Below are 13701 nucleotides of genomic sequence, written 5' to 3' on the forward strand. Positions count from 1 at the left end.
AGTGTCCAGAGTGTGATCCAACCTGATCATAGCAATCATTCGTCCTGATAAGGCTGGCACAGGGGGGAACCTTCTTGGTGAAGCCAGACTACTGGCCTTCTTGGGCCCAGAATGTCTACGCTGTCAGGAATTGTACCGATGATTTCCTACAAAGCCTGCACTCTACCACCAAGCTACAAGCCCTGGGTGGGGTTTTGGCTGGCAGTGATTCTCCAGGTTCTCTGGCAGGAGCTGACTGAGGCTGTGACTTAACTACAGCCCTGTCCGACTAGTTCCCTGCTGGGCATAAGCCACCATATGTATCCATGAGAAGGGAAGACTCCTCAGGTTTTCCATTTTGGGTATCAGGGTGTTGTTGTTTTTTAAGTGGACTTGGGACTTAAGCTGTGCCTTTGCACAAGTTTAGGGTTAGGCAAAGCTTATTTTCCCCACCCCCCAAAAAACCCTGTTCACTTTCTACTTGGAGCACCAGAAGGAGGACTTCCCAGATGCCACAAGGAGCTGGAGAAGGTTCTGATTGTGATCCAGGGCTGAAAGAGTGTTTTTGCTGCTGGAGGCCCTGCAGATTAAGAGGGGGAACTGGGATTAGCCTCCTGCCGCTTTCTTTGCTGAAATGAGCTGGGCTCAGTGGTTGCTAACCCTCAGTCCGTAATCAGCTTCTGAGCTGCGAGGCCACCAAGGGCCTTTTTTTTTTTCCTGGAGAGAATTAGCAAGCATGCCAGCTTGCGTTCACCCTGCCCGGCCTCCTGGGAGTATGGCTCAGTGCATTGGACTCTCCTGCCTGTAGGTACAAATGCCTTTCTTTGGAGGCGGGTGGGTGGGATATTTGTCTTTTTTAAAAGTGGAGTTGCTGTGTTTGACCAGGATAGTAGTGGCGGTTCTGTGTGTGTAGCTTTCGAGTGGCTCCTTTACAAGCACTGGAGACGCGAGGTCAAGCGGCCAGCAAATTAACATCACCGCTGCTTTTTACAAAGCAAGGTGGAAAATGCCATTCCTGCAAGTCTTATAAAGAGTTATGTGTGGGATTAATAGATGTGCTAGGGTGGAAAAGAAGTTGAAGCTAAAACTTAAGTGCGGGGGGGGGGGGCAGCGTCATATGCTCCTGAGTAGGCATTGTATTGCCCAGCAGGAATGGTATGTCCTAGGAGGAGGGGTTTTTTGATCTCTGACACATACATACATACATACATACATACATACATACATACAATGAGCCTGGGCACCCTCCATTTGCTGCAAGAAGTCAGTGGTATGAGGACTAGAAGGAAAAAGAATGGGTGGTGATTTTTCGTTTATTATTATTATTGCCATCATCAATCATTACAGGAACAGATTCCTTTCAAGCCTTTCATTTCCATATTTTGCATTCCAGTGCTTAACAACGCAAGTCCATCTCCCGACCAGATGGCTCTTCCACAGTCTGCCTTCTCTCCCTTGGATGGAGCGGCACAGTTTATCCATTTCTGCCAGCTCCAGACATTTTAATAACCATTCCCATTCAGCTGAAATTGGTTGACATTTCCATTTTCCAGCCCACACTTATTTTTGCTGCCATCCACATGATCCAAACGGATCTATGGGAATGTTGCTCTCAGTCAAAATGGCAGGAATGATTATTATGATGGCTTCTCACGAGAGCCCAGGGCAATTGTCAGTGCAGCAGCATACAATAATAATAGACAATTTTTTTTATAATAGTGTGTCTTAATTATTTAGAGATGCCTTGGAATGTCTCTCCCCCCCCCCCTTTTTTAGTGTGGACAAACTAAATAATTTTTTTAAAACATCAACAACCCAAACCTTGATGGACACTCTGTGCCATCTATTTCTAATATGCTAGTGGTCATTCCTAGAGTATGACTATATACCTGTTGATAAATATGTTCCCCTTTCTATGTTACAAACTATAGTTCATCCAGATGAGCATTTCCTTATTTTGTTGACAAGGATCTGAAATATGACACTGGATATAGTAAATATATATGGTCCAAATTTGAACTCTCCTAGAATGTGTTCCCTGAATATTTGAGCTGTTTGACTGATATGGCATATGAACTGAAGCAGAAATTGGGCCTTTTGCATAACTGGCCTTGCCTTGATCTTGACAGGGATTTGCCTCCCATAAGATTCGCTTGACCACTTCCTCTCGCTCTTCCTCTCCCTCCCTCCCTCACTGGGGCTTACTAGATTTTAATATCTACTTTCCTCCAATATTTCCTTCCTGCAATTGGGTCTTGATCCCCACTTCCTTATTTATGTTTTGCTGGTGGTCAGAAGATCTTCTCCTTGTTGGTGTCCAGAGATTTGACTCCTATCTTGCCGCCTTCTGCTCATGCACTTCCCTTGTTTTTAGTGCGTTAGGGAACTTTACCAAAATCGGGACACATTCCTCTTCCTTTCCAGAAGCTTACTTACCATGGCCAGTATTTTTGAGCCATCAGAAATGCCTAGCTAAACAGGAAAGTTTCAAAATTTCTTCTGAAAGTCAGTAATGAGGGAGGGCACTCCACAGATGGGGAACCACCGCTGAAAGGGCCCTGTCACAGGTGAACACCAGCTGAGCAGCAACTGGAAGTGACACACCAACTGGAGTGGTACCACTGCTGCCAGAGGAGAGGTCACTAGTTCCTTGTGTAGTGTATTTATTTTTACTCTCTTCCTCAAATATCAAAATTAAACCCAAGTTGTGAGCCCAGTTTAGATGACCGATTTTGCTGATTTTACTTATTTCTTTTGAAGATTGCTTCCCAGAATTTTGTAATCTTTTCATAACACTAGCATGCAATTACACACCCAGACCCCACAGATACACACAAACCTTAAAACACAATGGAACAAATCCCAAAAGTAGCATAATTGTATATTATCCTTGGGCATTGCTTGTAGCTTTTTCATCATGTGTACTTTGTTTTGGAGTACTTCAAGCTGAATCTCTGTATTGCCTTTGCTTTTGGGAATTTTTCATCAGCAGCGAAGAACACAGCCTCACTCCTCCTCCTGTTTCCTGGATGATAGCACGACTGTTAACACAAAATGCGCACACACTTTTGCATCCCTAGAATTGCTGATAACTCTGGGTTTCCTGTTTTTGAATTAAGGAAGGACCAGTGTCATGAATTCTCATCACACAGAGGTGCAGGGGTTTAGTGCTTTTGTTTTAAGCCACTTCTTACTCAGATTTAGAAATTATATTTGAAGAGCCTTTCCACGTCTTTAATGTTCTTCAGTACTGAAAGACCTGCAGCTCACCTAAAGATTCAACCTCATTTACCTTGCAAAGTGGGTGGCCCTTAGGCCCATTTTCCAGTCAGGGAAGTGAGGCTGCCGGACCACGTCCCAAGACCTGTCCAGTGACAACTCAGCTAGGTTAAAATGGCAAACGAGGATTTGCATCTGTGACTCTGTCTGCTAGGCTATGCACCCATGTACGATGGCGTTCTTTTTGTTACGGAATGCTGGTATCTGTGAAATAAGCCTGGCATCTGTGCCTTTGACAAGTTACACTGCTTAAAAGTGTGTTCCTGGGCCCTTAATAGGATTATGCAGTCCTAAATGCCGCAACACTTTAATATGTGGGTTGGCTGTGCAGCTGAAAATATTTTACCGTTGATTCAGCCGCCTCTTAGATTGGTTGCCTGCCATACAGCCACTGCCTTATTGTATGCACTTTCTACAAAGGACATAAGTTTTGCTTGGCCCAGCTATATTTGCGTTGTGCTTGGGCATTCACAGCACCTTCTGCAACGCTGGGTCTGCGCAGATTTGCAGCCTTGGGTGTATGCATGCAAGCTCTGCCATGTGTCACATGCCTTGGCCTTGTGCGAATACACAGCTTGAGTGGTGTACTCCAGGACAGAGCAGTGATTGGTTTGGTCACCAAACTAAAACAAGGAAGAGGGGAGGATTGCATCCAATGTAAGAGTCCTGCTGCATCAGGCCAAAGGTCCATTGAAGCCAGCATCTTGTTCCCACAATAGCCAGCAAGATGCCATTCTGCCATCTGCAGAAGAGTGCCATGCAGGCCCCGGCTCTCCCTGCATTTCGCACTCTGCTGGCTGAGGCTGATGGGACTATGAGTTGCGGCAATCACCGCTGGTCCTGTTAACCAAGTCAGCCCAAAATATTTATCTACTAGCAGCCCCATACGTGGCATTGTTCAGGCATTGCTAAGAAAGCATAAAATCAACACAGTTGCTTTGATCAGTTCAGTCTGCCGCCTTGATTCAAAATGATGTGCAACCGTATCCAAACACTGACAGAAACCTGTTCTTTGTTTTCGGGGATCATCATGCAAAATTTGATTATGTTATCTTAAGAGGTGCCGAAATGCGTAGTGAACGAATGAAGTAACAACTTTTCAAAATATATAGTAAGGTAAAGGGACCCCTGACCATTAGGTCCAGTTGTGGCCGACACTGGGGTTGCAGCGCTCTTCTCGCTTTATTGGCTGAGGGAGCCGGCGTACAGCTTTCGGGTCATGTGGCCAGCATGACTAAGCCGCTTCTGGCGAACCAGAGCAGCGCATGGAAACGCCGTTTACCTTCCCGCTGGAGCGGTACCTATTTATATACTTGCACTTTTGACGTGCTTTTGAGCTGCTAGGTTGGCAGGAGCAGGGACCGAGCAATGGGAGCTCACCCCATCATGGGGATTCGAACCGCCAACCTTCTGATTGGCAAGTCCTACTGTAAATTTGGATCCTGAATGCCATTGTGGTGAAGCCACATGATAAATGTAATAATACATAAAGACTGATAAATGTCATAAATAATAATATTGTGGATCTGTGGCAGCAGAAAAATGCAGGCAGCAGTCTTTAGGATGACTCCATCATTGCCGCTCTCTGCAGGGGTGTGGCCATCATTTTTTGGAAGTGGTGGGTGTGGTGAACGCCTTGGTTCCTTCTCTTGAGATACTGACTTCCCTTTCCACCAACAGATCTCACCCTCATGACCTGCCTTTGACCTCGGACATTAACAATCACTCCATCGTCACCGTAATTAGCGGGGAGGAGCACTTTGAGGACTACGGGGAAGGGAATGAGGTGGATCTCTTCTCAGACAGCTTGTGCAACGGAGAAAGTGGCTTCAGCAGTTCATCCTTCCTCTCTCCCAGGTATGATGGCCAGAACCTGTGTCTCATGTTGCTGCATTTTGAATGTTTCTCAACTGGCTGGTGCCTGTCTCTAAGCCGGTTGCTGTGTTGAAAGTAACTGTTGCAGATAACTCTGGTTATATGTCTTTGAGCCAGCCGCTAAACCAACCTTTCCCAATATGGTACCCTCAATAAAGTTGGACTACAACTCCCATCAGCCCTAGCCAATATGCTATGCTAGTTGAAGCTGATGGGAGTTGTAGTCCAGCAACATCTGGAGGGCACAGGTTGGCAAAGGCTGCAGGAAACATTGACCGGAGGAAAATCTATTAGAGCCATCGGTTAGCAGTATTGGTGAACAATCATGAAGTTGCTCCGGCACATGGCTTCCAGTTCTGCTCTGCTTTAATGGAGGCAGGCCCCACGACAACAGGAGATAGTTGGTGAAGGAAAAACAAGGATGATTAAGGGTAATTATCCTTGCAAATCCCCCCCCCCCAGGGACGGGGGGAATGGGCTTCACTCTCAGTTCATCTTGGAATCTGGCTCTCACTCCGGCAAGGAAAGTACTTCGCCTGTCAAAAACCCTCCAATGCCGCCATTAAGAAGCAGAGGTTCTCCTGTTAGTGTTTAATTGGACTAAAGTACAGGTGCATGCTAGAAGAGATGAGATCACAAATTCTGGAGCAAACCCAACTGCAAGGACTTTAAAGTTTGAAGTTGAGATAAGACTTCATTCAGTGCAAAAGACGGGGGGAGGGGAGCCTACGGTTTCTTTATTTAAAGTTTTCTTCTCTACATTTATGATTCGGCAACCCTCCTGAATGTTAGTTCAAATTATATTTGTACAAGCAAGGATGGAAGAAATTGGATTATAAATATGGACTATAACATCAAACGAAACTGTGTGTGTAAAAAAAGCAAAAAGGGAAGGAAGCTCTATTTTGCAAAAGGTTTATGAGGGAAACTTAGAGCTGATTCTTCCCCATTCTTTATTGTTTAAAGTGAACTGAATAACACTAAGAGGACTTGGAATTTAATTTAATTGGAAGTATAATTGCTCATATATCTTCAGTTGGAAGGAAGGATGAAAGGAGTCTGTGAACTGCCAAGGAACTGATAAGGTTTTTATTCAGTCATCTACAGCTTGACAAATCACTCTTCTTCCCAGGCTGAGAGGGAAAATTGTGACAACAGGTTATTTATTGGGACAGAGTGACTTTTGCAGCTGTTGTTAAAGTTACAAAACAGTGAAGCACGGGACAGGGTGAGGGAGAAATTTCTGGAACAATGATGGGATATCAGCTCCGTCCAAGGCATGATGGATAACAACAACAACTGGGGGAAAGAAAGACATAACATCTTACAAGGACAGGAAGAAACACCATGGACAGAATAATTGCCATACACAGGAAGAACAAGAATAAAGCTTGAGTTCCTCACTTGTAGTTTTATAAATCATTTAATGTGTCAACACGAATAGAAGTTATTAATACTGCAGCTGTTGTATAAGGGATTATTATTATGACCGGAATGTAATTGAAATTAATAAGATTTTGGAACGCAGAAATAATGCAAATAATCAATCCATCAAATCCAGCATGCAGGGGCCTACTTCATCTAAATTATATAATTCAATATTTGAACAATTGGTATTAATAATTGTATTATAAATTGGTATTGTTATAATGGGGCTATTATTAGACTGTAATTGAAGACTAATAAAAAAAAATTGCTCCCGCACACACATCCTGATCACAGCTCCACAAGCACTTGGGCGTACTTTCAGCAGCGGCACACTAGCATATCAAACGTGGGTCAAGTGGCGGATGGGAAGGTCTGGTTGTTTCATCACGTTCCCAGCACTGCCTGGTCGCGCTGTCTCAGCACTCCCCACCCAGCTGGGGTTAGCTTGGCTATTGGGTACTTCCACCAAACAGGTTTTTGCTGGTATCGAGTTGGCTTGTTTACCAGCCTGATACTCTGAAGCCGTCAGGGCACACCTTGCCACAGTTTTCTCCCCTCTGTGTGATGAATGTGCAGGTGAATAGCTGTGAGCCAGCAACACACAGGCAGCAGGAAGAAAGTGATTGTGCTACATAGCAAGCTGCACCATCCCAAGTTAGATCGTTGGTCCATCTGGCTCAATCTTGTCTGTACTTACTGGCTCTGCAAGATTTTGGAGAGAACTCTTGCCCCGTTCTACCTGGAGTTTTAAGCTGACAGCATCCATACGAAAAGCAGAGGTGCTCTCCTTCTGCAAACATAGGAAGGTGCGTTGCACTGAGCCAGACCATTGATCCATCTTGCTTGGTATTGTCTACACTGACTCGCTGCGGATTTCCAGTTTCAGAGAAGGGTCCTTCGCAGCCTGACCTTATACATGGAAAGCAGATGCTCTACCACTGAGCTATGACAAAAAGTCCTGTGCGCCACAAATCCTGCTTCTCTCACCTCTACAGGTCCATATAAATGTGTCCTAAGCAGCAGGGAGAAAATGATTTGTGTGAGAGAGCGATACTTTCTTCAGCTGCACGAAATAGCTATGGAAGATGATGGGTGTTGCATACCTTCTCTAATGCCTTCTGAGCATAATAAAGCACCCTTCTACTACCTTTCCCATGCAGTCCATAGAGATGCCTTCATTTTAGGGCATTTCTCCCATATCTGTGCAGATGTTTCTCTACCTGGATTACATGTGCCTGCGGCGCACAGGTCATCATGGCCTGTGCCCTTGGCATGCAATGGGTCCAGGTTGCCATGTGTGCTAGCAAATCACCCAGCAGCTTAGTGCAAACACATCTCCCCTCCATGCAAGGAAATGAGTGCTTTGATGGAATCTAAATAAGGCCATGTGCAGATTGACCATACCTTGATGCCAAATGAACCTGCTGGGAAACGAGGCAAGCAGGAGGAGCCAGTTTGTCATAGGAACAGAGGAAGCTGCCTTATCAGACCACCGGCTGGCAGCAGCTCTCCTGGATTTCAAGCAAGCGTCTCTCCTAGTCTCTAGCTTGCAGATGCAACCTGGGGCTGTCTTGTCCTAAGGCTGTTTGCCAAAGGGGATGCCCTGAAAGATGCTGAGCTGGACTCTGGCTACCGGCTGCTAACGGCTTGTGTGGTTGTTGACAGGATGCTTGGCGCTGGCTAGTCCTGCTGAGTGAGCAGGAGAAAATAGGGAGAGTTGCACAAATGGGTTGAAGGGCTTCCTGTTGTCAGTGGTCCAGCAGGAGCAGGGATTTCCTATGGGGATGTGAACAGGAAGATGCATCTTACTCCTCTCCCAGCTCAGAAGCTGCCATCTTGTCCCAGCAAGCAAGTCTACTGCATACAAATATGTCCTCTACTCTCTGCCCTCCTGAGGTTGTTATACTTAAGGATGGATGGATCTGTCAGTTGACTTCTCTCTGCTTCTCATTTTTTCCAACCTTGAATTCAGCTCTCTTTATTTCTGCAGCAATTTGTGTGTTGTTGTTTTTTTTTTAAAAAAAACCTTCATTTAAATCCCAAGTGGAAATACAAAAAAAATCAGGAAAAACAGGAAGGGTGGCTCAGCGACCACAGAATGCTTGTTTATTATAGGATGGAGGAGAGAGGGAGCGGAGAGGTGGACTCCGGAACAGCCACACTCCATGCTGCAACACAATGGCAGTGTAGCTTGAGAATCACTTGAACATCTTTCTATGCTGAACAGAGTGCTTCTTCTATTTGCGGTTTGGTTTTGCTCTCTTCTCCCAGTCTTCCCCACAGTGCTGCCCTTACTTAAGCAAAAGCAATAGCTTTTGGCGGTGTAGTGGTTAAGAGCGGTAGTCTCGTAATCTGGGGAACCGGGTTCGCGTCTCCGCTCCTCCACATGCAGCTGCTGGGTGACCTTGGGCCAGTCACACTTCTCTGAAGTCTCTCAGCCCCACTCACCTCACCGAGTGTTTGTTGTGGGGAGGGAGGGAAAGAAGAATACATTTATCACTACTCCTTCGGGTAGTGATAAAGCAGGATATCAAATCCAAACTCTTCTTCTGTAGCATTTACACAGAGAGGAACATTTTGCTTTGCAACTTGTGCAGAGGTGGTTCTCAGGTCCAGATTTCCAGAGCAGGGTGTTTCTGCATTTAACAAGTTGCAAGCTTTTCCTGCTCTCAAGGAAGGGAGCATTGCACTCCAAATTGTGTGGAGCGAAATGGAAAGTGTTGTATCAGTTAGCACCAGAGCTTGTTCTTCTCTAGGTTTGATTCTTCATTGTGCTTTGTTCCTCCTCCTTGCAAGCTTCAGCTCCTGCTAGGCCACAGTGTTCAAAAATTAATATTTTTTTAAAAAGGGAATGACTTCTTTGGGGGTAGGAAGGGGATCAATTGTGGGAGTTTGTTGCACATTTTGGAACAACGTCATCTGAAATCCGTAGCTTGGTATAGGAATGCTGTTATGCATACAGTGCCAAAGCTTTTTGACTGCACACCAAGAAGTGTGAAGCTCCTGTAGTTTGCAGTGGCTTCAGTTCTGGCACCCTAGGTCAGCATGTTCGGACATCTGTCACAGACCGACATATTCCTGCAGGGGTCCCTCTGACAAGAGCCCCCTGGACCAGCTGCAGTAAAGGATGCGCATTCACTGAGGGGGCACAAAGAGGGAGTCTTTCCCCAGGGCCCTCCAAACCCCGGGACTGATGCTGCTTGGCTTGTTGCTTCTTTCCATCCGAATAGATGCTTGCAGCCTCCTCTTGAGATGTAAGTTGCTCAGCAGAACAGTAGGAACTGAGCCAAGTCGTTTACTGTCTTTCCAGGTGTTTGTGAATTTAACCTTTTTTCTACCAGCTCACACCTCTGTGTGTCTATGTTTGTGTTTGCGTGTGTGTGTGTATTTGAATTAAACCTCTCCTTTGTGGTTTTCACTATTAACCTTATCTCCGATTTAAACCTTGTGGCTTCCAGAAGTTTATTTCAGTGGAGGGGAGGTATAACCACCTGCCTCTCTCAAACATATTTTAAATCCTTACTGCAATTTTTTTTTTTAGCTGTCACAGTACCAAAAATGGCTGCCACAGATCACTACATGTGTAAATGTTGGCACAGATCACATGCAACTACGTTGGCTTGGAGAGAGTTCCAAGGGTCACACAGAATAGCCTGGAGGGGTGTATTTGGCTCCTGGGTTTGACGTTCCCATCCAGTATCCTATATAGTGTGGATGGGATCTGGCTCTCCTGATAATGACCTTTGCAAAGAGAGATGAGCATCAGTTGGGACACTCTATTGCAGGTATTCCCAAACTGCAGTTCACAGACCACCAGTGGTCTGCAAGCTTCATTTAGGTGGTTCACGGTGTGTTGTCTATGGATTTGTGGTTGAACATGAGAGAAGGCACATACACCACATTAAATATCCATATTGATTTACAATGGTATTTTTCTTGATGCTTTTTTAATTGGAAAAAAATACCAACTGAGCACACGCACACCCTTTTCCTCAACCCAAAAGCACAGTTCAGATGTAAAGTTCATGCACAAGCACTGAAGTGGGGAGAGACTGAAAGTTGTTAAAACCCATAAGAAGGAAAATGTGGATCCACCCATATGTTAGGGAATGCTGCAGTTTGTCCTGTAGGGTCTTTGTTTGTGTGCTGGATGAGTGGCCACCAGTTCATGGAATTCAAATTATAATACAATGAAATTCAAATTAAAAGAAATAAAAGAAGCAGTAATAATACAATTAAAAATCATGCACAGTGCATTACAGTTTCTGCAACAGGCAGAAAAATCATGAAGTGGTCTTCTAAGACGCTCAGCAAATCTTCAAGTGATTCGTGGGGTGAAGTGGCAGTTTGTTGGAAAGAGGCAGCAAATCATTGTCTCCTTGAAATGGCATTAACTAGCCCACGCCTTTCTTTTACAAAACACCACCTGCCTCCAAAATTGGCTACTCGAGAGCATCCGTCTTCTTCTCCTTCAACTTCTGGAAGCCACAGGTGGAATCGAGGGGCTCTGCCTGAATGTTCTCCTTTTTTACAAGAATGACACACTTGTGATTTTTCTAGCACCAACCCACTTGCGGCGAAACTGCACAGCATTATCACTGACGAGGCGTTTGAGTTTTACTGTACCCAGTGCCACAAACAAATCAACCGCCTCGAGGACCTGTCTGCTCGCCTAAATGATCTTGAAATGAATAGGTAACTCGTTTGGGGCATGAGACACTCTTCTTTTTAAAGTTGCATGATTTATATGTTCATGGGAAAGTAGGACTTGCATGGTTTGCTAAGCATGGGTGCTCGCTTTTTTCCTTCCTTCTTTCTTGTTTAACAAATCACGTCTGCAGTACGTACAGAGGAAAGGCCCTGAATTGCTGTTGTCTATTGTCAAAGGCTGAACTGTGAATCAGGAATCTAGTTCGAATCCAGTTCGAATCTAGCCTCTGCCAATCTGCCTACCAGGCAGCTTTAAGTGATATTTGGGCCCCTGTTATTGAAACCATTTGATATTTGGGGAGCTTACGCTGCAGGGTGAGCCTATTTCCTTTGAGGTTTGCCAAACTGGTTGGTTGGTTTATTTCACAAGATTTATTTTATATACCACTCGAATGTAATACAATAAAACCCCAGAGCTTATTTACAAAAATAACAAATTTAAAACGGCTAAGTGTGATGATGGAGCAGTGTATTATTCAGTTGTGGTTTCCCCCACCCTCACCCCCCATCCTCTTAGTAATATCAAGTCCATTTTCTTGCATAAGATAGGAACATAGGGTTGTGGCCCTCCAAGTCATACTCAAGAATGGACCCACTGCAATAGATCCAAGTTAGTTTTGTCCATTAATTTCAGTGGATCGACTCTTAAGTAGAGCTTGGCATTGGAGACAAGCCATAGGAAGTTGCCTTATACTGAGTCAGGCTGTTGACACCTTTATGTCAGTTCTGGTCTGGGTCTGTCCAGGATTTCAGGCAGGGGCCCCTCCCAGCCCTATCAGGAGATACCAGAGATTGAACCCAGGACCTTCTGCATGCAAAGCAGCTTCCCCGTCACTGAGCCACAGCCCTTCCCCATCACCCTCTTCACTGCCTGTGTGTATATCTTCAGGAAGGGAGGCTGTTTCTGAATAGCAGTCTTGATCACTGGCTGCTGATAATGCACATCAGTGTCTGTGCAACTTGCACTCAGTTGACTGCCCTTAAAAAAAAAGGTTGGGAGATGGAGGTGTTTGTTAGCGCTGCATGTGAAAGCACCCTATCTCTATCCCTTCAAAACCAGGAAGAACACTGCCAGTGAGAGTCCTCCTTTTTGCATTTTCTCTGCTCTGCAATTAATCTCCTTTGCATGAACTAATCTGTGTGTCTGAAGCAAATGTGGCGTTTCTGGATTCCTCCTTGGTGCCTTTGTGATCTATGCTGGCCTAAGGAGAACGGGGCGTGGGGAATGGCAGCAGCTAGCGAAAGAGGTGGGGGGCTTCAAGCAAGACGAGGCAATGGTGGTATTAGAAAGCAGGTTGAGAATTGTAGATGAATATGTTGGGCTGGCTTGGTAAATGGAGACTGTAGCGATCGCTGCAAGCCATGAGGCAGCTGTCACCAATCTAGCCCCCTCCACCTGCTTTGGATAGCATCTCTCATCAGCCTCAGTCAGCACAGATGTTGGCAAATGTTGGGATAAGCCATGGCAGAAGGCATGGAGTTGGGTATGGCAGATGGGAGGAGGAGATGAGGCAAATAAGAGAGGAACATGAGAGGCCTTGCAGCTCTACTCAATAAGTAAGCTTAATTGAGTATGTGTGCAGGTTTGTAAGGTAAAGGTAAAGGTACCCCTGCCCGTACGGGCCAGTCTTGACAGACTCTAGGGCTGTGCGCCCATCTCACTCAAAGAGGCCAAGGGCCAGCGCTGTCCGAAGACACTTCCGGGTCACGTGGCCAGCGTGACATCGCTGCTCTGGCGAGCCAGAGCCGCACACGGAAACGCCGTTTACCTTCCCGCTAGTAAGCGGTCCCTATTTATCTACTTGCACCCAGGGGTGCTTTCGAACTGCTAGGTTGGCAGGCGCTGGGACCGAACAGTGGGAGCGCACCCCGCTGCGGGGATTCGAACCGCCGACCTTTCAATCAGCAAGCCCTAGGCACTGAGGCTTTAACCCACAGCGCCACCCGCGTCCCGTGCAGGTTTGTAGTCTTGTCAATTGATCTACTGGATTTACTCGAATCTAATGTGCCATTGAATCTAATGCGCACCCTAATGTTCATGATGTAATTTGGCCAAGAAAGGTGCACTTTACATTTGAGTTAATGTGGTATTTAGCTCAGTATTGTCCGCACAATGACTGGCAGTAGTTTTTCAGGCAGGGCTCTTCCCCAGTCCTTATTTGGAGATGCTGGGGGTTGAACCTGTGACCTTCTGCATGCAAAGCAGGTGTCCTGCCACTCAGATACCAGCCCCTTCCAGCCTGAAGGAAATGATTGCATTAGATCCGTGTGGTGAGATCAAAGGCTTATGACAGTATTGCAAACATTGTGAATGGAGATGTCATGTATTCCGAGAACCCCCTTTACTTACTGCTTCATAGATTTCCAGCAATTATATTATGCTGAATGTCCAACATCCCTAACTCCTCCTGGTGGATGTTCACAAGGGGA

At 45.6% G+C, this 13701-nt stretch overlaps 1 protein-coding gene across 14 annotated transcripts in view; it reads left to right on the plus strand.

The window, feature by feature from the left end:
• Window positions 1-13701, plus strand: part of RAB11FIP3 (RAB11 family interacting protein 3) — an 87971-nt gene that overhangs the window by 57263 nt on the left and 17007 nt on the right. For 7 of the 14 annotated variants that reach the window (XM_083412424.1, XM_083412435.1, XM_083412436.1 and 4 more), the window contains 2 exons: window positions 4939-5115; window positions 11122-11256. In XM_083412424.1, the coding sequence (XP_083268550.1) occupies window positions 4939-5115; window positions 11122-11256 (312 nt within the window). The remainder of the gene's footprint in view (window positions 1-4938; window positions 5116-11121; window positions 11257-13701) is intronic. The other 7 variants (XM_083412426.1, XM_083412425.1, XM_083412427.1 and 4 more) reach the window with 1 other exon arrangement.

Source organism: Podarcis tiliguerta (genome assembly GCF_965153285.1).
Source record: "Podarcis tiliguerta genome assembly, chromosome: 14".
NCBI lineage: Eukaryota > Metazoa > Chordata > Lepidosauria > Squamata > Lacertidae > Podarcis > Podarcis tiliguerta.